Genomic DNA, 24695 nt, shown 5'->3' with positions numbered 1-24695 from the left:
TCGCTCAAGGCCCGCAAGCCGGCTCTCCGTGACGGGATGAGGAAAGAAATGTCAATGTTTGGAGAAAAATTCGTCCGTCGCATGCTCACGAAACGCTAATGTAAACTAGCAGAGAAAAAGGGGAAAAGAAGGAAGATAAGGAGCATCATAACTAAAGTAGTATCATATGCGCAAAAGCCGAGGCACAACTAGCCTCCTAGCCCGAAGAGGGTGCGGCGTCAAGTCAAACCAGCAAAAAGGAGACCCATGCAGTAGCTTTTGCCGCAAGAAGAGAACGCCGGAAGGAACAGGCTTAACGATGAATAAATAAGACATAAGGACTTGTATGTCGCGGAAAGACCATGTTTCTGCAAGACCGGGTAGATGCCATATCACTGCGCCAAATCGACAAATATAGACAAAACCCCGCCAAAACGCCCTGAAACCCGTAGGTGGAACTCGAAGAAGTATATAGCAATGTAGGAATAGGAACAGTTGAGTCGTAGATATTGCGTGGAGGTAAATGGTTTCGTGGTGGTCTTCCAAAGACGCACTTAGGGGAGGTGAGGAATAATTAAAGAATTCCTGAATCTTTCAAAGCATTTTGCAAAATGGTCTCTTTGACGGCGGCGAAAACGAGGCGAATATTGGTGGTATCGGTGGCTTGGGTCAGACTAGAGAGTGTTAGCATGGCGACCATTTTCTCTTGAAGTGTGTCTTACTGAGGATATAGGTTGAGATGAGCACGGTTGACCTGGTTGAACCTCCAGAGAAGATATTTCGCGGCTCGGTTAACGTCATTGCCTCCAGAGTAGTCGGGGAAATAATTGCTCAATGGCGATCGGCCGAGCTTTTGACGGAACAGATCGACCTTGTTGAGGAAGAGGATAATACTCGTGCGCATAAACCATCGAGAATTGACGACCGAGTCGAAAAGCACCAAACTTTCCATCATACGGTTCTATCGGATGTCAGTACTGGCTGGTGTACCACTGGTTAGAAAAGCCTACCTGGTTGCTTTCTTCCAACAGAACTTGGTCGTATTCACTTAAAGCGACACAGAAGATGATGGATGTGACATTTTCAAAGCAATGAATCCACTTTTTCCGTTCGCTGCGTTGGCCGCCAACATCAAACATACTAAAATAGGTTAGGAAGAGCCCTTTTGAATAAACTAGACATGGCATACTGTATACTGAGCTGGCCCATGGTAAATCGAGTTTCATAGATACCAGTCGTTTTTGTTCGAGCACGGAGCACGTCTGCTTCGTTGGGAATGTAATCCGGGGCTGCTATTCGCTTCGCATGTTCAAAGAAACTGATGATAGCGGTTAGTTTCACTCCAGCACAACTAGGAGGCAGCCTCACTATGGAGCAGAATCCATGAGATAAAATTCACTCTGGTGTTCTAAAACGCTTGCTGTGCATGGGTCGTTCCAAATATATGTCACTGCATCTCCGACCTTCGGGTCTAGGGGGATATTCGGATCCGGGTCTATGTTGTATTCTGTGATAAATGTGAGGAAATCTCGTACTCTTTGGCTGGTCGGCTCTACTTCGAAGTGATGGTATGCTTGGATCAAGGCCTTGGCGCAATCGAGAAGATTCTTATACACGGTCAAGCGGTATAAAGCGAGCTCTTCCACACTGTATCCATTTTGATGGATAATTTTCATTTGCTTCACGATGGTTGATTTTCCGCTTTCACCGGAGCCTGCATCGCCAGTTAGTCTTCTGCAGCAGTAGGATTGCATATTTAACACGCACCCAGCAGCAAGATCTTGCATTCTCGCCTTAGTCGCCGGGAGTCTTCCTCTAGCTTTCTGTCGATTGCCTGGCTTCGCTTTTTCTGTTCGAGATCCGCATTGGTCTCGGAGCTCACACAGCCACCCATGTTGCCTGTGTGATGTGCGCTCAACACTCGTTCAACACCTTTATCTCAGCGCAAACGGCCGACTGGGAATTATTCGAGCAACTTGGAGCGAGCTGTCCTACCCGAGCTAGGGGTGTTCGCTATCAAGGCGGGAATCCACCGGCGAATGCCTGATCCAACGCCGCCGCAAAGGCTCGCAGGAAATAAATTTTCGATGATATGGGCGTATGTACGTATGTACGACTGAGATGTATGTATAATGCTGGCACAGTTCGCGGGCTGGCTGTGGAGCTCACTCGCTCGCCAGCCGTTGGAGTTGACGGTGGATGGGCAATAGCCGACCGTCTCAACCTAGCAAACTCCGACTGAGGGTACCGAATTGTGCTGGTGAACGCGACAGACAGGGGATATTTTCTCGTCTCGAAAGGTGAGAAAAGGCTGGGATTATTCGATGGATCGAGTTCTGCGGTTGTGGTTGTTAGGGGAGGTCAGAATCACGTCGAGCTGACCCAGCTGAGAGCGAAGGTGGCTATGGCGGGCGGGAGGTCCGTTCGACAGGATGGGTCGATGGGCCGATAGGTCGAGGTGTCGGCGTGTCGGCGTCGACGGCGGTTAACTCGTGCTGCAGGGACTGGATGGGGATGGGAGGCGGAATGGGAATGCCACTGCCGGAGCAAGAGCAGGCATGGAGGAGAGAGAGAGAGAGGTTTCAGTCGAAGTTAAAGACCAACGGGACGGGGTAGTGAGGTGGTAGGTGGTACTAGGGAGTGTAGGGCACAGAGTGGATGCAGGAAACAAGAGGTGGTAGTAGCGGCCGTCTTTTTGGGGGGGAGGAGCGACACGGGAGCCCGGAGTGTGGCAGGCTGGCAGCCCCTCCGCCGAAAGGGGCCTAACGCGTTTCGTGGCGTGCCAGCCTGCAAGTCATGCCTCGCTCATCTTTGTCTCTGTACCAAATACTACATGCCAAATATTATATACTATTACTATTTACTATTGATTATATATGATACATGATATATGATATCGTGTCTATTATCGTATGCAAATAACCCCCCAGCGCAGCATGTTCAACACAAGTCAGAGGAACAACACGGCAGCGCTGTGGGCGCTTCCCGCAAAAGGCAGCCAGTGGTCGATCGACACTGCGAAGATCGAATCTGCCTTGCCGAGCACTGCCTATTATCATGTATATCTCCGTGATGTATATAATATATCAGTGACATGATCATATCATATCCCCCGATCGTCTTGCTTTCGGTTGATTCCATGCAATTCCAATTCCAATTCCAATAATAGGGGAGTTCTTGCCATGCACTATTGTGTGATATGGCTGCTAGCTACCAGCTAGCAGCTAGTGGCGGGCCCAAACAGGGCTTATGATGTGCATGTAAGGACCATAACAGGATAGTCGACGATAGATATATATACACATATGCATATGTATCTACCGTGATAACCGTGATAAACAGGATAAACCATAATTTAGTGATCTTCACGGTATTTGCAGACGAAAATCGCAATCATCCTGACTCGAGTGGTACTGTACTACCGCACTGCACAGCTGTGGAGGGGTCACCGCTTCACGTGGGCGGCGGGTAACGGAGGCGCCCAGCCAGTCAGCGTCGCCCTGCCTGGTCATGGCGTCCTCCGACATACTCCTTCTGTCTAGTACGTCGTTACTATCCGTTCTTAACTACCTCTTACCCCGTGCTGTATCACTATTTGGCCATTCCTCCGTGGCAATGGCAACCGCCATGGCTGCTGGTCTGTGATGACGAGATCATCCGAGCCTGAACGAGTCTCAATCTGCGAGATCCCTGATACGCAAGCTCGGCTGCAGCGTGTCAGATGGCCTGCTCAATCATCGTCGTGACAGCCTTCAGCCCATGTCGATCGCTTGGTCTGTGAGGCGGACCCAGGCGGCGACTTGACAATCCTTCAGCCTTGGCCCTCAGTTACTCCTCAGCACTTACCACCTAGTACCAGGTAACAAGTTAGGAGTTTCACGTACAAGCGAACCTCAGGGGCTAGTGGCCAGTGCCCGCCCCCGCTACCAATAATAATAATGAAACAACCAGCACCCGCGTTGGCGCACATTCTGGCAAGCTCAGTGGCCGCTGGATGCTATTATAAGACTGATATCAGCAGGGGATAGCCCTCGTCGTCAGAACTGACTGTAGACATTAAACATTATTATTCTCTGTTCTTCGACTGGACGGCAAGCTGAAACACGACACCAAAAATAACTGAAAGGTGAAACGCATGGTGCAAACTCCGACTGCGGACAGTGTTGGCAGTCACATGACCGCCGCTGGGGTTTTCGTTTCGGAGTGCCAATCAGAGCCACTATTCGCACCCTCGTATAAAAAAAGGACTGATAAATATAAAAATAATAATTGAGTTTACACATATCCCGGGCTCGTGGCATGCGTCTGCAGTCTTTATTCACTCCCTGCGCATCAAGACGGCTGATATGTAGCTAGCTCCAGTGTTATCCAGCGTAGACAAAGAATTTCGATCGCAAATCTCGGCAATGATTGTACAACTTGGAACAGTATTGGTAGAATATTCAATAGTCCAGATGTCAATCGAGAGATCTAGCATCCCGGCATCAGCCGCGGTTCTTCGCGAGGAATGCCTGAGGCCATGACAAGCTACTCTTAAAATAGCAACAGCCTGGGCTCGATGCTCAATAATAATAATACGTGCATTAATGTTTAGTATGAGGATGCAGGTTATGATATCATACATCACCAACATCTGGGGCTGCTATAAAAAATGCATATTGGCCCGCTCAACACCACACCGACAGCCACCTGCAGTAACATTGGATTTACTGTCGCCAAAGCCACCCTCTCTGTAGGTGTCGGCTATCTACAGTAGTTTGGCCAATGCTTATCTGACCAAGTATTTTATTATTATATATTACATTTTCTTACATATTCTTACCTATTCTCGCTGGTATTGGGTAAGTGATGACTAACCACTCATGTAACCTGCACAGTAGCAGAGTCGACGAAACAGGGAAGGCAGGAAGCGATAGCGTCATTCCGGAAAACAGTCTCGACCCGGCGGCGGCCAGTCAGCGAGCAGCGGCCCTGTCTAGCCGCATCAACAACGTCATTCTTGTCTCTTCCTGTTCTCCCCCTCGTCTCCCCTCTGTCGTCTCTTTGCTGGCTGTTTGCTGTCTGCTGTCGCTTGTCTGCTGCTGTTCGTCTCTGCTGAAGGCTGCAATCCCTGGGATTCGGCTGATTCCTGAATTCGCCATCCTTATCCGCACCAACCATTGCGTTGCTCGTCCTACTCAGTACACCTGCCAATTCCGGCCCTGGCCCGCCAACCACAACCTGTCTGTTCCATCGCCCGAACGGACACGCACCCACGCCACTTGTTCCCCACAACCTCTGTTGCACTGCAATTTGCTCTTGCTCTTGTACTGCACTCTGCCTTCTGCCTCCTAAGATCACCCCGCCGAGAACGCGATTAATTTATTTCTTCGCATCGAACGCATATCCGTGTACGCTTCTCGCGCGCGCGTGTGTGGTGTCCCTCGCTACATCAAAGTCATTGGTCTGCGCGTCCATCATGGCGGAATTCGTGCGTGCCCAGATCTTTGGCACGACCTTTGAGATCACCAGCAGGTAGGTAGCCAGGACTCTGTCGAGAAGATGGATGAAAGAGAAGGAGCTAGTCGCTAACGCTTGCTTTGCGTCTCTAGATACTCCGATCTCCAGCCCGTGGGAATGGGCGCCTTTGGTCTGGTCTGGTATGCACATGTCTTTTTTTTTTTTTGTCGCGCAATCAAAACAGTCCAGGAAACTGACCGCCTGGATCGCAAAGTTCTGCGAAGGATCAATTGACCGGCCAACCCGTTGCGGTGAAGAAGATCATGAAGCCTTTCAGCACGCCAGTGCTTTCGAAACGCACATACCGTGAGCTCAAGCTGCTCAAGCATTTGAGGCATGAAAATGTGCGTAGCTTTCATATATGATGAGTCGGCTATCTAGCTCACACAAACTAGGTTATTAGCTTGAGCGACATTTTTATTTCTCCGCTGGAGGACATGTATGTGCACCCGTCGTCACCACAGCTAGGCTAGCCGCTCAATGATTATTGGATAGTTACTTCGTCACCGAGCTCCTAGGAACTGATTTGCATCGGCTTCTTACTTCGCGCCCTCTCGAGAAACAATTTATTCAGTACTTCCTTTATCAGATTTTGGTATGCATCACTGCTCCGAGGGTGTCATGGTTTGCTCACAAGTCATAGCGTGGACTGAAATACGTCCATTCGGCCGGTGTCGTCCACCGTGACCTGAAACCGAGCAATATTCTCATTAACGAGAATTGCGACTTGAAGATTTGCGATTTTGGATTGGCTCGAATTCAGGACCCTCAGATGACCGGCTATGTGTCGACGAGATATTACCGTGCCCCGGAAATTATGCTCACATGGCAAAAGTACGACGTCGAGGTCGATATTTGGAGTGCCGGATGTATATTTGCAGAAATGCTGGACGGGAAGCCATTGTTCCCTGGCAAAGATCATGTCAATCAGTTCTCTATAATTACTGAACTTCTTGGGACACCCCCAGACGATGTGATTCAAACAATCTGCAGTGAAAATGTGCGAGGCCTTTTCTACGAACTGAATATGACGCTAACAGGATATTACCAGACACTGCGATTTGTTCAATCATTACCAAAGCGAGAGCGACAACCGTTGGCTAGCAAGTTTAAGACTGCCGACCCGGCGGGTACGCTCTTTATTTCTTATTGTTCCTTTTGGGAATTGCATACTAACTTTTACAGCCGTGGATTTACTCGAAAACATGCTTGTTTTTGATCCGAGGAAGCGCATCAGGGCCGGTGATGCTCTGGCCCACGAATATCTAGCACCTTATCACGATCCTACCGACGAACCCGTTGCCGAAGAGAAATTCGATTGGTCTTTCAACGATGCCGATCTACCGGTGGACACCTGGAAAATCATGATGTACGGCTCGTATACCACCATGTCACATAGCTATTACTTACCCGTGTTTGCAGGTACTCGGAGATACTAGACTATCATAACATTGACCAAGGCTCCGAAGTGGCGCAGGCGACGTTGCAACAAGCGGAAGGAGTTGCTCCCTAAGTCTGGTAGATGGAAGAAGCCCGCGTATTACGTTTTTTGAGAAGGTGTTGCAGAGCGTATAGGGATTTAGAGCCCGTGTTAATTTACATCTGGATGGTTCAGCATATTAATCTTGTCTAGCTCTTCTGCGCTCTTCACCTTCGCCGTGTTGCGGACATGCGGCATGTACATGAATGGCCGTTGTCACTGTCACTTGTTATCTCCAATTTTAATTTTTGTCTACATGTGATATAAAACCATCGGGACTTTATACAAGAAAAAGACGGGTATTTTGCAGCGCCAATCGATGATTGGGCGATTGGCAGGCTATCACGCCCAGGATCTTCATATGGATTCGCAGGTCTTAGAACAGGATCATATTCGGATAACATTTGCATTACATGAAAAATTCAATGTTAGAATTGACTTATAGGACCCTCAAGCTTGTAAATAATCCATGAATAGCAATTGACAATCAATCTATGTGCTGATGAATCATTACTATCACGGGCGAACCCCGCATAATCAGTCCTGGTTGCACACCGCCTTTGCCCACAAGCCAATCACCGGACACCTTGATTTGATCAGATGAAGAATCAACAACAATCACAAGGGCAGGCAGGAATCCCTCACGACTCAACTTAGCTCTTGGTTACAATCTAATTACCTTTGCCCGCCGCCGGCTACATATCAGATTCTTCCTGTCAAACTTTATGGGGCGTTGTCGGGGTTGGGTGGAAACGCGACTTGTTTAAACACCTCGCTGCTCTTTCTCTTTCGTCGCAACCCCCGAAATCGTGCGATATAGCCATGGCAGACTCCGTTGTACACCAGGACCCCATTGTCCTGGTTATAGACTTTCATCATGCGAGGTAAGCAACGCGCTTACCCCTTTCTATGTCGACACTGCATCTCACTACAATCAATCCTCTCGTCTCTCACTCCCCTTTGTTGTTGAACGCGGGGTTAGTGCTAACCACTCGTCTTTCTTTGCGTCTTTCTAGAGGTCCCGAGATAGAACTATGCTTCGCCGAAGACGGTACGAATCCGGCTGTTGAAAACGACTGGTCCCTTCTCCCCTTCATGGCCTTATCAGACGGCGCACATGCGTATGCTTCCTTCCCGCTGCCAACCAGACCAACCTATGCTCATCTCCTTGTTTTTATACAACAGATCAACCGAAGATTTCTCATACTTCACCCTCCGCCGCGAAGCCACATCAACGCAGCCCGCAACATCTCTATTTGGGATCTCGTGTACCAGGCAGATTTCTGCGAGTGAATTGATTAACCGCTCGCCGGACGTTACGAGATCGACGGTCCAAAAGGCCGTCGTGGTGGTAACGGATAGACCGCAGCATTTCGGTACATTGAGAGAAAAGCTGTCTATGGTCACCTTGGCGTGGTTTGAGCAGCGGTATGTGCATGATCTCGTGACTGTAGTGGAATTGTGAACGGGGTATTGATGTTTACAGGGATTTTGCGGATATTGATATATTAAAGGTATGTTAGCACTGTTTGCGGGATTCGGCTGGATGGTTTCTGATCAATATAGAAATTTCGCGAGAGTTTGATTGCTGGGTTGAAGAATGATGAGGCTGAGAAAGACGCTTATCTCGGTGAGACATCTTGGGTTTGTTGCACACTTCCAAACTAATAAAAAAAGGCTTGTCATTACGAGAAATGACCCATCAGTTTAAATCCCAAACACTGGTTTTATTCAAAGGACTACTTTTGCAGCCAAAGGTATGCGAATTTATCAGTCTGAAGGAGCGTGCTAAATAGTATAGATGCTATTTTTTGGCTCCAGATGCGAGCGTTTATGCATGATGCAGTTTTCCTTGCTCTCTCTTTTACCCGGTTTGATCAATAATTTACAAGATTGCGCCGACCCGGCGTTTGATTCATACTCAGAAAAGGCTGAGAAGCCTAGCTCGCTCAAAACGAGTGAGCGGAGTTCATGTATGAACGTTTCATACCTTTTGTGGCTGTAGCTAATGAGACATAGTGCTTGCATATATGGGTTTGCCGCTACAGATTTTTGGTAAAGTGAGTTTCTAATTTGGAGATTGATGATTGTTGAAGATATTCTGACGCCATCCAGGGGAGCATTTTTGGGCCCTATACGCCATTGCAGCAACTGGATCTGCTAGCTGATCATGGGACTAAATCGTACGTGGTCGGGTCGACTAACTCTTTGCTTCTTCAGCAAAAAGATCGCTATAGCGATATATTAATTAATGTACGTCTGGCTTGCTATTTTGTGTGAATGCTCGAGCTGAGATGTGAATAGCTCGACGAAGGAACGGTCAACGTGACCTCGCCTTCATTACGGACAGCTCTAGCATTGACTGCAGCCGACAGACGATGGATCGATTTCCTCGTACAAATCATTAATGAAACCTGGGACGAATCGCACCCAGGACAGCCAAAAACACACGGATACGTGGGCTCAGAAGAATTCATCCGCCTGCAGTTTGAGGAATATTTACTTGCTCTATTGTCATGCATGAACCATCGGCAACATGTCGGACCTTCGTATCCTTCGAGGACTAATGAGTCGAAAAATAAAGCGCAATCAGCCGATATCGAAGGTGATCCCTCAATTGAATTTAATACAGAATTTATTGCCCAGTGGCAGGAGACGCCTAATTATGCTCTTTTCCATCGATTAACATCAGACGCTCTACTATTCTCTATCGTAGAACCTCGACACCCCTGTGCTGGTGGGCTTACAGTGGAAGATATTCAGCGAAGACTGGCCCAGCAAGTATCCGAGCTTCATCTCGACGAACGCGTCCGCGAGGGCCGAGAAGCCCTAAACAAAACATTCGCAACAGGCCAAAAGAAGGTAAGCAGCGCTTTCAACAGTTTCTGGGCTGATATCGAAGCCCTACGCGAAGCCCAAAGGAAAAGAAACGAGGAACGAGCTGTTGAACGCCCATCGGAGGAGAAAACTTCTTCCACGGCATCAACCTCATCGGCCTCCACGACGACTTTAGCAGCCACACCGGCGACTTCTTCCTGGTTCGCAAACCGTCGTGGACCCTCTGTCGATTTAAGCCAGGCTCAGACCACCGTCAACGCCGCTGGCCAAAAGGCTGGTGCGTATTTCAGCTCATGGGGCACATGGGCCAGCGAGCGACGCAAGGAATGGCAAGACAAGAGAAGCGCATCGTCAACATCAGCCGCCTCAGACCCGTCTTCTCTCACATCCCCATCAACGCAAACCCTGCCGAGCGTAAGCGAGAAATTAGAAGCACTAGACCGCGGCCGCCGCGAGTCACTACCGCTGCAGCGGAAAAGCGAGGATAGCAGTTCGTCAACGCTGGGGAGGAGCATGAGTCGGAGGAAGAGGTGGAGTACGGTACTTCGTAAGAAGGATCGTAGTGACTCAGTTTCGCCTAGTAGGGCGGATAGTCTCGATGTGCAAAATGATTTGCCCTCGTCGTTGCCGAAGTCGCCGTTGGGCCAGGTAGAGAGTCCGTTCAAGGATGGCGTGGATGATAAGGACGATGGCAAGACTGGGGTGAAACCAGATGGGAAGCCAGAGGTACTTAATACCGAGAAATTATCCACAAATAACGATTCAAAAGTGGCCGAGAATGATTCAACCGAGTCATCGCCGAAAGACGAAAAATCAAAGACCTCTACTGACGGCCCTGCTGAACGGACAGAATCGAAAGAGTCGACGGAAGAAGACAGAGAAGCACCTGGCGAGCCAGCGCCAATCTCAGAAGCAGACACCAAGACCCTATCCTAGAAACAAACTGCACTGCATTGAACATAGAAACGAATGTACATGGAGGAAGAATTAATTACATATGCGACCAGCCTCGTGTCGCTTTTACGCTTGATGACGTGATACCTTATGTTTATTACCTGAATTAACTATATGATTCCGCACACACAAACCTATCAACCAGCTAGCCAAACTCACATCATTAACTAACTTCCAAGCTACCCACCTAACTACAACTGTCACCGCCGCCCGCACCTTTTTCCCTCCTCCATTTCCAACTAGGCCATCAACTTCCTCTGATATGCTCACTAACAGTAGTCCTCGGCCCTAATCCACCAATCCGCTCAAACACAATGTCTCCGTTCCCATTATTGAAGAACGGCGCACTATACCGATGCTTTTCACCGTAGTTGATGACCAGTATATCTTATATCAGTTTCCAATCGCTGCCCCTGAAATGTCCCTTACCCTCTATTCGCCATTTAGGATGGTTTTTCGATAGTTACATCCTGTTTTCTGCGCTATCGGGAGAGAGAAGAGCCGTTCGGCGCAGGCGAAGCCTTCGTTTTGGAGGTCGGTGGCCTTTGAGTTGGAAGAATCCATAAGTTGTGCAGGCGGAGCGCATTTCCGCTACGACTGCGTCGCAGGAATTAGTGTAGAGGTGGGCGAGAGCTAGGCGCTGATATTGATGGTAGGAATCACAGCCATTCCTTTTAGTCTTGTGTATGGGGGTTGTGGTTTTAGCTGTTTGAGGAGATGTGGGGAATGTGGTGAGAAATATTGTTCTGGAGGGATGATACCCTTATAGAACTGTGAAGGTGGTACTTAGTAGGAAGATTAATCAATCAATTGACTTTCTTCTATGTGGCAGTCGTGCAGCGAATAGGTTGTGGATGTGTGACAGCTGATGCCGGGCAAAAAACTCAGATATATAAATTTTCCGATGGAGTTGCATCCTCAATCAACCAACCATTCAGTGTTATTTGTCGCACTCGACGCGCTTTCTCTTTTCTTTCTTTACGACGATTTTAATTAATTTTTCTTTCCTTCATTTTGATTGGCACCCACATGGGTAACGAAAGAAACTTCTTGCTCAACCCCGTCGGATTCCCTAGCCCTGAATATCTTCCAACTAAGTCACCAACATGACGGACATGAGTTCAACGGATTTGCAGGAAATCGTTACTGTTGAAAGCAAACCCGTGTAATGAAATTCCCATAGGTGATAATGCCCAGCCACAGGATGCCGAATACCTCGAAGGTATTCACCTGGTGGCGATCGTGATATTGCTGATGGTAGCCACATTCTGCATTCATCTTTATCGCCATCCCTCATATCACCGATACTCTTTCTCTGCGGTCGATGATATAGGCTGGTACGGATCAGCTACCTGCTAACCTCCTGCTGTGAGTCTACTCAATAGTTGAGTCTGCGATATGTAGCGCTGCGACGACTTCGACTCCTTTCGTCGTCCGTCGTGCCATAGTTAGGCTAGGAGAGGCTCGTATCTTCACTTCTTCTCCTACTATGGTTGCTATTATTGTTGTGGCTGATTTCTTACTGATTTATTAGGAGGATTGTTTAGGGTTTGCGCTCTTCTAGGACCACTAGTTAGTCATAGTCTCATATCAAAAGGAGCTTAGAAGTCAAGTTTATGCAATGTCAACTTGCTAGGATGAGTGTTCACATTCAAAGATGGTACTTTTACATGAACTATAGGTTATATCCATTTATCTTTATTGATAATCTTACTGAAGCATTATTAACTTTGAATTGTGTGTGTTTGTAGATTACTGGGTTATTCTTCACTTCATCTCTGTATATTTGCCTCTAATAGGGTATTAGGCACATCAATTCTAACAGTGAAGTCAATAAGTTTTAAAATCAGACAAAAAATTATATATTTTTTAAAAGAATGCCCTGACAGGGAATCGAACCCTGGTTATCAGATAACCAACTGTTGAGATGATATGAGACTGACGTACTAACCGCTATACTATCAAGGCTTACGATAATACCCTCTCTTTTTTTGAAAAAGAAACTCATTTCTTCCCTGGAGTCTCCCGTTCGTGCCTTTTGTGTCCTTGATAAGTTAGCTAAAGACACACCCAACTTTGATAGAGACACTTCCTCTACTAACTAGAGACTGGTAGAATTAGTAAATCAAAGTAATTTCGCGATACATTAATTTTCTTCATAATCAACCTCTTGTTTAAGTGGGGTTATATGGAGGCAGTTTGCTGCAGAGTGATTTCTATCGGGCTGGTAAGTCTTCCTGTAGGCGATCTATACGTGTCATTTCGGCCTCAGGCTCCCAAAAGTGACGTAATTGGTTGGATATAAGCGGGCTCTGGGGATGAATCGATGAATGCTGGCCGTTTTGGCCTTGTGGGTCGGGCGGATCCCCAAACGCCCCGCAGTACTCCGTTCAGTATAGGCAGTTCGCAGCAGAGCGATTTATATCAATATGCGTAGACGGCATTTATATGTGTTTTTAAAGCTTTATAATGTTAACTGATTTATAGAGCGGGATTGGTCAAAATCTGAGAGCTCAGCCCTCCTGGAACTCGTCATCCAACGCCTTTACCACCACGGCCTTCGCCACAGACCCGTCGTCACGCTTAGCCATCAAGGCCAAGGGGACATTAGATAACGGGGAGACATTTGAACAATAACTGTACCAGAATGAAAGAGAATGGCGAGAACCAATAATGTACATTTCAGTATTTGATTGGCTATCGGGAATGTCGTGGGAGCAGATTGCTGTCGCTAATGTTCCTCGACGGTTTGTCGTCGTATACACCAATTCTCCAGAGTTGGTGAAATTCCAGTCACCAGGGGATTTCAATGACGTTAGTTTTACCCTTGCTGAGAGAAGGAAGTGGGTTGATAAAAGGGCAGATATTAAAGACAAAACGAAGAAAGGAGAAAGATAACAAGTCGAGATAAAGTCAACCCAAGTTGAGATAGGTGAGAGTAACAGCTAAAGATAACATACACAATATACAAACTTTGCAGAATATGGATTTTCGAGAATTTTTGTATTTCGATACATTGCGGCATGGTTGACTGGTTACCTGAAGTGGAAAAAGAATGAAGCCGATGTGATTATTAGATTACAATTATATTATTAGAATCTATTAATCTCTATATAGTACCCTTATCTATATTTCTTAATTTACATACTATTATAGATAGCCCTTTTATAGTTAAGATATATTCTTAGGACTAAGATTAGACTATATTTGAATATGGATTAGCCATCCTAAAATAGAGCAGTTGATAAGAATAATACATGAAAATAATATATCACCAACCTATGCTACTATAATACCACCGCACGTCTAAATTATGCATAGACTATGCTCTCGAGCTTATGGCCACTCAGAGCAAACCTCCCCGGAATTCATTAGTAGTGGTAGTAGAAGGTTTCTTTGATCAACTTTCCCCTGCTATAAGGATGTCTATTCAAAAAGACATTGGCTCTTTATTATTTTTAATCGTGACTTTGGTACTCGGTATCCCATTGTTAAGAGTACATTCACTCACTGATTGCCATCAAAATATTAGATAACAGCAATCAGACGGAGCCGACGCTTAGACGACGATGTATATATGATTTAAGCATTCATGAATCACAAAGTGACTACATATGTAGGTATGTCACACAATCCAGTTAATGCAAACATGACTCCCACAGCCAGTGATTCGAATATGACTCTTTCATGGGTATTAAAGTCACCAAAATCCTATGCCTGCACTTCTGATCTCGCTACAATCCTTATATGTACGCCCACAGATAATTCTTACCTCCTATACCTCTCGATCAATATATACCTAGATAATAATCTATTCACCATGTCTGGCAAAGTGCCCCCCACTACCAACCCGACCGCTCGTGAGAAATTTGCTATACCGCACGGCGTGTCTCCTGAAATTTGGCAAGTTCTTGACAAACAATGGGAGGGCAATGTAGCTGCGGACTTGCGCAAGCTGAACTTTGTACGAAACATAACTGAGAAATATACACATTTCGGTGATTATCCGGCTGATTTCTGCTGGCGAGTAAACGAAGGAAAGAGCGACTTGATCAACAATATAGACCTTGAACTTGCTGAAGTTCGATACGGTCAAATTCAAGGTATCGCGTCATCAAAGCCTTCCCTCTGGCTGATACTAAAACACAAGGGAAACGAATACAAAATAGGCCACTCCAGCAAGTGGTCTATCTTTACAGCCTATATCCAGATATTGAAAAGTGATCTATCTCTTGAGGACATCATATCAAAGGATGTTCCTGTTCACGTTGTCCGAACTACTCAGCATGAGTCAGATACTTACTTACTACTTGCAATGCATGCTGAGATAGACGAATGGGGTTCCATCCAAAGCATGTGTGAAGGGAGACTTCAAGAGGGCGACTTATTGGTTGTTCACTTGATAGATAGCCATCCTGCAGGGCAACATAGGAGTGCCATTTGGAAGGTGGCAGACGACTGAGTCTAGCCCAACTGCCAAGGTGGTATCAACTTGATCCTACTTTCTAGGGTATATTTTATTTGTGTTTCTCTATTTAGGCTCATGTACAGCGATACATTAGGATGTACCTAAATATTGCAGGTTGAGTCTTTGTTGCTGGGAATAGTGGCAGCCACCTCTATTTTTAATATCTCAACATCTCTTCATAATAATTTACCATCCCTGGAAATGAATATTATTCCTAACCAGTAATTTCCTATTCCTTCAACCGAGGTTATAATAGTGGTTTCTGGTAGATATCATCTAGAACTATATCTGACAACCCTAGCCTTGAGCCAAAGTACCTGTTTCAGTCATAACAAAGTGTAACACTACATGCACACCCTTATTACTCACGGAGATCATCCGCAAGAAACTAGTGGAAATCTTCCCGATCGCAGAGGAAGACGTGAACCGATTTAAGCCAACGACTGTTTACGGTGTCGACTCTCTTTCAGCGGTTGAGTTGCGAAATATCAATTGATGTTATCACTGAAACCTGGTACGGAGGAGTTTATTTTAAATATTATGCAGACAGCACCAGTCATCATCTGGCTACGACAGCTGTGTCGATGAGCAGCTATGTAGACGCTAGTTTTCTATCCTAGTGAACTCTAACAGTATTCTTTTCTATACTTTGATTTCTCGGCGTATGTGTTTTACTTTATCTACTTGAAATGTGAGCGTTGAACTATTCCCCTTATACACTAAGTAGATAAGTCTATACGTAATATATAAGATGATCTGCCGTGGGGCGGTATCAGTACGTACTCCGCACGACACTAATGATTAAAACAGGGCCAAATACAGACTTCACTCTAAATACTTTATCTCGAAAAGTAATGTTGTATGTGTAGGATACCTTAATAAGAAGTCAAGTTTCTCTATGCAGTTCTCGTTCACCTAGATATGTTGACATATCTATTTATCGATCTCATTGTACCCATACTTCTCCATGAACTCTGCTTTCAAGCTCCCAAAGTCCCTAGCCCAGACGGAGAAGAAAATATCTTTGAACCAGCCTTTGCGGTTACTGCGGAGATCAAGGTCTCTTAACAAGGTATCCGTGTATCCGATAAGCTCAAAGGTCATAGTATTGCCCCGAATCCCGTTACTAAGGTATCGACGCCGACACCACGTTGTGAATAGGGCTACATCCTTTTCCTGCTCTTCTATACTCGGCAAATCAAGTTTTCCGTCCAAATAGGCGGTCGTCCAAATTGATTGGCACTCCACAACGGGGAAGTAGTTACCTACCCCGATTTGACCAATAAAGACAATAGAGCGATCTTTACTTGCATTGCCTGATTCGCACAAAGGAACAACATGCCGGTATAGCCGGTAGGGAGACTTTGTGATAGGCTTGAGGAAGACGGGAGGAGGGGTTTCAAGCTGCGGAAAGGTAGCGAGAACTTTGGCGTCTGCTTCCGTTTCGAGAGCCGTCCAGTGACTTTTCTCATCTGGAGACTCGTCGTCTACTAGGTGCGGTAGACCAAGTTGCCTGCACTGCTCTTCGGAGAAGAACTGGAGTGAAGGCTGCCAGCCCGTGCCGCAAAGTAGACCATCGGTAGGTATCTGGTCGCCGCTTTTCAGGCGAAGTACATCTTTGTCAAGGCATTCAATATCCCCGACATAAATGCGAACGTTGTCTGCAATAGTGTCAAAGAAGTCTGGGTGGTTAAGAAGTCCACCTGTACAATTTTGCCAGAATATCCTGTTTGGTTTAGCAATTACCGAGGACAATATAGTATTTGGGACTGGATAATCAGGGCTTACGGTGAGTGTGGGGATAACTTGTCAAAGTTTTGTACGCCTTTTCGTTGGTAATTGGCCTCTGTTCGAGCTTTCGTGTCGACAGATTCCCAGAAGCCAGCTATTAGTCTGGGGCCATACTTAGAACAATGAAGGAGTCTTGTCCACCAATTTATCCCATTCATAATAGAAGGTGTAAAAGTTGCAGCTAGTCGAGTCATGCCTATCTCAAATGCATTTTTGTATGGGCCTACTCCTTTTGGAGAGAGAAAAAACCCAGGGCCAGCCGTATCGGTGGCTTTTAGGACCCAAGACACAGTTTTGCCAGCTTTGACGGATTCGTACACCATATCGGCCGATGACTTTCCACCACCTAGAACGGTGATGTTCTTGACCTCTGGTGAGGTCAAGACGTTGGACGAACCGAAATCGTCCTGGTGTAGAACTTGACCGAGAAAACCATCCCTTCCCGGTAGCGAAGGTATATTAGGAATTGACGTCAAGCCACTAGCAACAATTAATTTGGCGGTTTTGAACGTATGCTGTAGTGGGGTCTCTCGTTCTTTGGACACTACAGTCCATCCTCCATCGACCTTCTGAACCGACTGTACTTCGGCTAAGAGTTTAACTCTATCGCGCAACGTCTGCCCAGAGTAGCTATGCGAATCGACATAGTCGTTGAGGTACTTTGTCGTATGCTTGGCTTTGAAGAACTCGAGATAGACGTCCTCATCTGGTGGTCGTGGCATGGGCTGGTCCGAGAATTCAGCCGTTCCTACCGTCCATTGAGTCCAAAAGGTATCGTAGCCGCGCCCTAAGGTCGGCAGAGAGTTAGTGAAGCTGAGGAGACGAGAAGAGACGTGGTGCGACTCACGCGAGTTCCAGGTCCCGCCAATACAATTATCCCTGTCGAGAATAACCAATCGAGAACCAGGGTGGGTATCCAGCCAAAATTTGGCTGCAAAAATCCCTGAGATACCTGGATTGACATGTGCATTAGCAAATGAACCCCATCTAAATGGGAGATGGTGTCACCTCACCTGCTCCAATGACAAGAACGTCAACCTCAATCACATCGCCCATAATGCCAGCCGGTCTTGAGCATTTGTTTGGGTGGATTTAATGCAGTCAGATAGCAGGCAGATCACAGGAGAAGCAAAGCCTGGAGAGACCATGAACGAGTCGACTCGCAGAAATTCCCGCATTTAAATAACAGGCAATCAATTAGATACATCCGAGCTTTCCTTAGCACCCCGAGGGGTCCGAGATACTAGGCGCTTCTACAATCACCCTGTTCAATGATGAATGCATTTCTGAAATTTTGGGCTTCTGGGAGGTCTATTGGGTATTTGTGACTGCCCTGGAACCGCATAGTGGCCGTAGATGTAATTAAATTTCCTTAGGGCCGTTGCACCTGGCCACTAAATTTTAGTTGATACAGTACCTCCCGAGCGCTCCGAGACACCGCAAGTCATACGGAGGAAGCACCTCGGGCACCTAGCTGCCATAGTTGAATTAACCTGCTAGTGGGAACCAGAGCTGTAGTGGTGAATGCATTAGTTTTTCTCATGCGTAGAACTCTCTTGCAAATACAATCGGTTATTATTTAGCAGCACTGCCTCAAAATTAGCCGTAATGGTATTTAAAGATCCATATTAGTTAGCTACCGCACTCAGGAGACATCAAGGCTCAGACCGTAAGCCATATATAACTGGACACCTGACACGATGTCGGCTACTAAAACGTAGTTGACGGGTTGTGCTATTTTCACTGGACAGGTCCACAAGCTTTACCCTGCCACCTAAGCTTGTGCTGGTGTTAACTATTATTCTATGCCCAAAGTCCTTTCAAAAAACCACGTCAATTGTCCTTCTGTCTTTGGTATAATTTCATAAGATATGTCCGCTAGGCATTCTGTTAAAATTCATCTATCATAGAGATATTCCAAATATTTCCTTTAGCCAAGGACTCATCATAGATCGTTATATATATATGTTAACAAACTCACCTAATTCCAATAGCTCATAGCTCATCGTTGCAAGGCTAGAGGCCAGGAAGAGGATGTTGACGTGTTTGCATCTTACACCAATCAATCCCGACGGCCTAGGATCAGCCTCATACCCCGCTTTAACTCGTCTTGACCTCCTTTAGGACGTGAGCTGCTGAGTTATAAGATCATTCTGCGGGATTTTGCTACGTGAAAAGTGATTATTCGTTGATACACTTTGTTCTCTAGTGACCCCAAACCTCGAATGCGTAAAACGATGCAGCAATGCCTCCACAGTCCCGCGAGGAATTCGAAATTGCGATAATCTGTGCCCTGCCTTTGGAGGCCGATGCGGTGGAAACGTTGTTCGATGAACATTATGATGCACATTGCCACGAGTATGGGAAGCATGTAGGGGATGACAACGCTTATACGGCAGGAAGGATTAGCGGCCACTATGCTGTGCTAGCTTTTATGCCAGGGATGGGAAATAGGAGTTCTGCCAGCGTTGCTCGAAGCCTGAGAGTCAGTTTTACAGGGATTAAGCTTACCTTACTAGTCGGAATCTGTGGCGGGACACCATATTCAACAGACAATGAGATCATCTTAGGTGATGTGATCATTAGCGATAGCATCATTGAGTATGATTTTGGCAGACAATATCCTGACAGGTTTGTGCGTAAAAGTGGTGTTAAAGAAACACTTGGACAGCCTAGTCAAGATATTAGATCTTTTCTAAATAGTTTACAATCTTCCCGAAGACGAACTCAAATACAACGGCAAATCGCCTGCCATCTGAAAGATTTTCGAGGACGTGAAGAGAGAGATTGGACTTACCCTGGCGTCTCACGGGATATATTGTTTGCTGCCTCTTATCGCCATAAGCATTATAAGCAATGTCCTGGCGTAGAATGCATCTGTATTGACTGTCATTCTATCCAAGACCCGGTATGCGAGTTAGCATTGAGAAGTGACTGCCAGGGGCTGGGTTGTGCAGGGCAATCGATTCAGCGACATCGCCTCGACACAGATAACCCAGAGACCCGTATTCATATTGGCCCAATAGCCTCAGCAAGTACAGTAATGAGATCTGGCAAGCATCGCGACAAACTAGCCGAAGATGAGGGTATCATCGGGTTTGAGATGGAGGGTGCTGGGGTATGGGATAATCTACCATGTCTCATCGTTAAGGGCGTATGCGATTATGCAGACAGCCATAAGAACAAGGTATGGCAAAACTATGCTACAGCAACTGCAGCATGCTGTACTAAAGCTTTATTGAAATACTGGACAACCGGTCATCAGCAACCGCAACGTAAGTTAATTTCTGCTTATCGAGAGCGACTTGCAATTATTTATACCTTCATTTTTCTTGACATTAATTGGTGTTCTTCTAGTAGAAACATCAAATAACCTTAAGCCATCTTCAACGGTCCCCTTTGACAGGGATGAAATGTTTATTGGTCGAGAAGATATCATCATGGCTATCAAAGTGTCTTTTGAAGAAAAGGCTGGAAAATCCTATAAGCGTGCCGCACTCGTTGGTCTTGGAGGGGTAGGGTGAGTGAGCCATCATGAAAAGATGGTGTACAATAACTGAAAACATACTATCTCAGAAAATCCCAGATAGCGATTGAGTATACGTATCGAGTTCGAGAGTCTGCGCCTCAATCATGGGTTTTTTGGATTCACGCCAGTAGCACCACGAAATTTGAGAAAGGCTACCGAAATATTGCAACAGTAGCAAAGATCCCCGGACACAATGATTCCAAAGCTGACACCCTTCACTTGGTCAAAACATGGCTATCTGACGAGAAGAATGGCAGCTGGTTAATGGTTCTAGACAATGCAGATGATACTGACACCTTTTTTAATACATCCGATGAAAATATGTTGGTAGATTACCTGCCCCATGTTTCCCATGGATCGATTTTGATTACATCAAGATATCAGGTGGCGGCACGGAATCTGGTAGGGCCATATGGACAGGTGATACCCGTTGAGTCAATGAGCACACACGATGCCATGACATTATTGCGAACCCGCATTAATGTAAGTCAGCCATGTGAAGAATTAAGACTGCTAGTAAAGGCACTTGAATGTATACCCTTAGCAATTACACAAGCTGGTGCATATATTTCGAATCGGTCACCACGAATGACTGTATCGAATTATATAGAGCTATTTCAATATAGTGAGACCAATCAGCAGCATCTTCTAAGTTATGATGATGCCTATGATCTTCGACGAGATCAGAGTATCCGACATCCAGTTATTACTACATGGCAGATCTCATTTAATCAAATCCAACGCATATGTCCGAAAGCCACAGATCTACTAGCATTAATGAGCATGTTTGACCGGCAAGGAATTCCAGAGGATATAGTTAGTCAAGGTATGGATGAATTAGAGTTTGAGGACACAATAGCTCTATTAGTGAGCTTTTCTTTAATACGAGTAGAGATTGGAAGGCGATTCTTTGAAATGCATCGGCTTGTACAATTATCAATTCGACAATGGTTGAAAAAAAGAGGCCAAGATCGAAGATTCATACAAGAAAGTCTACAAATTATGAAAGAAGAGTTTCCTAGCGGAGATTACAAAACATGGGAATCTTGCCGAATGCTCCTTCCACATTTGAAAGAGGTGATGTGTCTCACAGAGGAGCTGGACGATGACGAAAACCAATTGAACCGATCTAGCATTGCCGATAGATATGGTTGGTATCTTTACCTTAGGGGTAAATATAAGGAGGCTGAAATCATCCATAGACAGGCTCTTGGTGCTAGGGTAAATGTGCTAGGCGCTGAACATATTGACACACTAGCCAGTCTCAATCAGCTAGGCTTAGTCATATCAAGACAGGGAAAGCTCAAGGAAGCTGCAATCATACACCAACACGTTCTTGCTGGCAGAAAGACAATTCTCGGCATTGAACACCCTGACACCTTAACCTGTATTAGTTTTCTAGGCTCTGTATTTTCAAGGCAGGGGAAATATAAAGAGGCTGAAAGTATGCAGCGGCAAGTATTATGTGGGAGAGAAAAGGTATTAGGCGCTGAACACCCTGATACATTAATCGTCGCCAGTATTCTAGGCTCAGTAATGTCAAAACAGGGAATGTTTGAGGAGGCTGCAATTATGCATCGCCAAGCATTGGCTGGCAGAGAGAAAGCACTAGGTGCCGAACATCCAGACACACTATCAAGCATCAACCACCTAGGCTCAGTACTCAGAGCTCTGGGAAGGTATGAGGAGGCTGTAATGATGCATCAACAGGCTCTTACTGGAAGAAAGAAAGTGCTAGGTGTTGAACATCCAAACACACTTGCCTGCATCAACAATCTAGGCCTTGTTCTTGAAAAGCAAGGAAAGTATGAAGAGGCTGAAAGTATGCACCAATATGCCTTGTTAGTTAGAGAAAACCACTTAGGAGCTGAGCATCCTAACACACTGGCTAGTGTCAACAATTTGGGCCTGGTGCTTGAAAAGCAGGGGAAATATAAGGAGGCCGCAATGATGCACAAACGAGCTTTACGAGGCAGAGAAAATGCGCTGGGGAGCGAACACCCTCACACACTATGCAGTGTTAATAATCTAGGCCTGGTGTTTGAAAAACAGGGGAGATTTAATGAGGCTATAGATATGTACCAGCTAGCTCTTGCTGGTAGACAAAAAGTTTTAAGCGCTAAGCACCCGAACACATTGACCAGTGTTAATAATCTAAGCCGGGTGCTTGAAAAGCAAAGGAATCTGGAGGTTGCAACACTCGCCCCCGCCAGGGGAAAGATGGAGAGATCCGGGACTGATACGGGCGTTGTTTAAACATTGTTAGTTTTATCTTTGGTATGTAATTCTTGGGCCGCTTGATTTAGACTCCTAAACAACATTGAATCATACGGTCCCGTGAAAAAAGAAATCCTATTCTTTAATAATATATTGACTGAAATTACTCTACTACATAATTTACAGTACATTCGTTGGTTATATGTCTAGTAGGTATTTTATAAATAAACTTGATGCCTTTTCAGGAGAGTCATGTGATTTAGGTGAGGAGGGAGTAATGTTTGATGTTGGTGTTGATATTAAGCATTATGAAATAAAAATGCTTAAGAGACTAGATATGCATGTGAACTTCTACACCTACCTTTTTCAAGATGTGGCAAATAGGTAGTTGTGGAAACACTAGGGAAAATCGTATTTGAATTTGATATTGTATGCAGATAGTGGTTGGCATGGAAAAGCACTTGCGTTGCTGATGTTTCTGTTGGATGAGACTCGAATGTTGCTTGATCACAGTAATAATAGTTCCCTAGCGGCTAGGGAGTTCTTCAGGTAGACGGTAAGGCGAAAGTGATAATACATGGAGATATACCACTCTGACTTGCTATTATATGCTAAGAAGTGATAGGTACCGCCCCCCCTATGCGCTCTTTGTTGCCGTGGCTTTTCCTATTGGGCTTCTCATCCATCGAGAAAATATACTTATGTGGCATATTTAGGTACACTAAGATCTAACAGAATTATATGCTATAGTCCTATTATGAAATCAGTTCACAGCCTGCCGAGCTTGTGAATGATTGGTGTTTTCATTGAAGTTTATAAAAGCTCTTATCCTAAATACCTATCCTATGTAGAGTATGTAGTCTTTGCATCCAGCACTCACTCATCTTACAATAGTGAAATCCACTCCGTCAATGTTGTGGATTTTGGATAGCTAAATCATGGCTAATCGCAGAATTGTCATCGATAAAGCCTTCTTATTCTGGCAATGCTGTTTCGCTCCGTCGGTCAGCCTCCTCCCCATGATGCATCAAATGTTGCGTGAATAAGACAAAATTATTCAAAATAAATAAAATAGATCGTCAGGCGAGGACGGAGTGCAAAAGTTGTATAGGTGAAGAAGATATGAGTGTTTTTTTTTCGGGAGCGGTAACAGCTAAATGTTCGTCTCATACTCACATTAGGAACTTTCTGGAGCGATGACCGCGTTTTGGAAGCGTGTTTTCTGACATATGGCCCCCCATATTGTAAAGCTGTCGTCTTTGGGGACAATTCGTGACTTGTGGGGAGCCGGCCGAGGCAGCGTGCGAAGGGTGCGGACAGGATGAGGATAGGGAGCGGTAGTGTTGAGGCACAGAGCTGCGGGTGTCTCCCCGCCTTCGCAAAGTCTAATTATTAATTCCAGCCGCCCGGCACGATCCGGACCCACTATTCGATATCCCAAGTGCGTAGTACATATTGACTTATCACGACCTCAAGCAGGGACAGATGGTTAGAAGGAAAAGATGGGCTGGTCCCGACACTGCCAGCATACAAACTCCGATTGCTACTGTAATAAGATACTATGATTAGCAGGATTGGGGTTCGTACGACCTTGTATGAATGGACCACGTTACCGACTAGCATTTCGTGACATCTAATCGGCAAGATATTTTTTAAAAAAAGTGAATTAGAATAACATGAAACCTATTTTAAATAAGACAAAGTCTTGTAGCTTCAATGTTGGTAGGATTTTCTTTGCGTTCTCAACGACATGGTAATAATTTGCGTCTCTTTTACAGTACATGATTTGGAGGTTAGTAACAGTTGAATATGTATAACTTTTTGGAGCATGCCAACTGGTGTTGAGGGTTGAAGTGTTGCAGCAACGTTGTATAGTGGTTGCTGATGGTTACAGGGCGGTGTTCAGGAACATGATTTTCCTATATTGCATAATATAATGT

At 45.6% G+C, this 24695-nt stretch overlaps 7 protein-coding genes and 1 non-coding gene across 8 annotated transcripts; 5 read left to right on the top strand and 3 right to left on the bottom strand.

Annotated features, from left to right (window-relative positions):
• Window positions 1–553: 553 nt before the first annotated feature.
• On the bottom strand, window positions 554–1873 carry BGW36DRAFT_294984 (G protein complex alpha subunit GpaB; the record flags this gene model as incomplete). The annotated part of the gene is made up of 6 exons (XM_046211135.1): window positions 554–653; window positions 702–940; window positions 990–1119; window positions 1169–1297; window positions 1348–1693; window positions 1747–1873. 6 exons carry the CDS (start codon window positions 1871–1873, stop codon window positions 554–556), a joined length of 1071 nt encoding a protein of 356 aa, XP_046072913.1.
• Window positions 1874–4540: 2667 nt separating this feature from the next.
• BGW36DRAFT_376116 (uncharacterized protein) lies at window positions 4541–5591 on the top strand. The gene has a single exon (XM_046215845.1). It carries the CDS (start codon window positions 4828–4830, stop codon window positions 5311–5313), a length of 486 nt encoding a protein of 161 aa, XP_046072912.1. The 5' UTR covers window positions 4541–4827; the 3' UTR covers window positions 5314–5591.
• Window positions 5289–7058, top strand: BGW36DRAFT_146108 (MAP kinase SakA). Its single transcript, XM_046209474.1, has 9 exons — window positions 5289–5493; window positions 5571–5618; window positions 5693–5822; window positions 5874–5917; window positions 5974–6073; window positions 6122–6478; window positions 6530–6608; window positions 6664–6847; window positions 6901–7058. The coding sequence occupies exons 1-9, from the start codon at window positions 5438–5440 to the stop codon at window positions 6989–6991; spliced, it is 1089 nt and encodes a 362-aa protein (XP_046072911.1). The 5' UTR covers window positions 5289–5437; the 3' UTR covers window positions 6992–7058.
• Window positions 7059–7544: 486 nt separating this feature from the next.
• Window positions 7545–10906, top strand: BGW36DRAFT_376107 (transport protein Avl9-domain-containing protein). The gene is made up of 10 exons (XM_046215844.1): window positions 7545–7842; window positions 7975–8079; window positions 8144–8386; window positions 8445–8472; window positions 8525–8588; window positions 8636–8715; window positions 8760–8931; window positions 8978–9018; window positions 9074–9211; window positions 9263–10906. The coding sequence occupies exons 1-10, from the start codon at window positions 7781–7783 to the stop codon at window positions 10730–10732; spliced, it is 2403 nt and encodes an 800-aa protein (XP_046072910.1). The 5' UTR covers window positions 7545–7780; the 3' UTR covers window positions 10733–10906.
• Window positions 10907–12628: 1722 nt separating this feature from the next.
• BGW36DRAFT_t27 lies at window positions 12629–12718 on the bottom strand. The gene has a single exon. It is a non-coding gene; the product is annotated as a tRNA-Met (tRNA).
• Window positions 12719–14570: 1852 nt separating this feature from the next.
• On the top strand, window positions 14571–15212 carry BGW36DRAFT_426153 (uncharacterized protein; the record flags this gene model as incomplete). The annotated part of the gene is made up of 1 exon (XM_046220223.1): window positions 14571–15212. The coding sequence occupies one exon, from the start codon at window positions 14571–14573 to the stop codon at window positions 15210–15212; it is 642 nt and encodes a 213-aa protein (XP_046072909.1).
• Window positions 15213–15951: 739 nt separating this feature from the next.
• On the bottom strand, window positions 15952–18156 carry BGW36DRAFT_376101 (putative dimethylaniline monooxygenase). The gene is made up of 4 exons (XM_046215843.1): window positions 18023–18156; window positions 17857–17961; window positions 17007–17796; window positions 15952–16944 (listed from the first exon to the last, which is right to left on the bottom strand). The coding sequence occupies exons 1-4, from the start codon at window positions 18063–18065 to the stop codon at window positions 16152–16154; spliced, it is 1731 nt and encodes a 576-aa protein (XP_046072908.1). The 5' UTR covers window positions 18066–18156; the 3' UTR covers window positions 15952–16151.
• A 991-nt stretch (window positions 18157–19147) lies between these two features.
• Window positions 19148–22794, top strand: BGW36DRAFT_460360 (putative kinesin; the record flags this gene model as incomplete). Its single annotated transcript, XM_046222089.1, has 3 exons — window positions 19148–20284; window positions 20367–20529; window positions 20586–22794. The coding sequence occupies exons 1-3, from the start codon at window positions 19255–19257 to the stop codon at window positions 22792–22794; spliced, it is 3402 nt and encodes a 1133-aa protein (XP_046072907.1). The 5' UTR covers window positions 19148–19254.
• Between the last annotated feature and the right edge of the window lie 1901 nt (window positions 22795–24695).

Source organism: Talaromyces proteolyticus (assembly GCF_021365285.1).
Source record: "Talaromyces proteolyticus strain PMI_201 chromosome Unknown BGW36scaffold_5, whole genome shotgun sequence".
Taxonomy (NCBI): domain Eukaryota; kingdom Fungi; phylum Ascomycota; class Eurotiomycetes; order Eurotiales; family Trichocomaceae; genus Talaromyces; species Talaromyces proteolyticus.
Note: the sequence above shows the minus strand (reverse complement) of the source record. Positions and strands in the feature narration are given on the sequence as shown.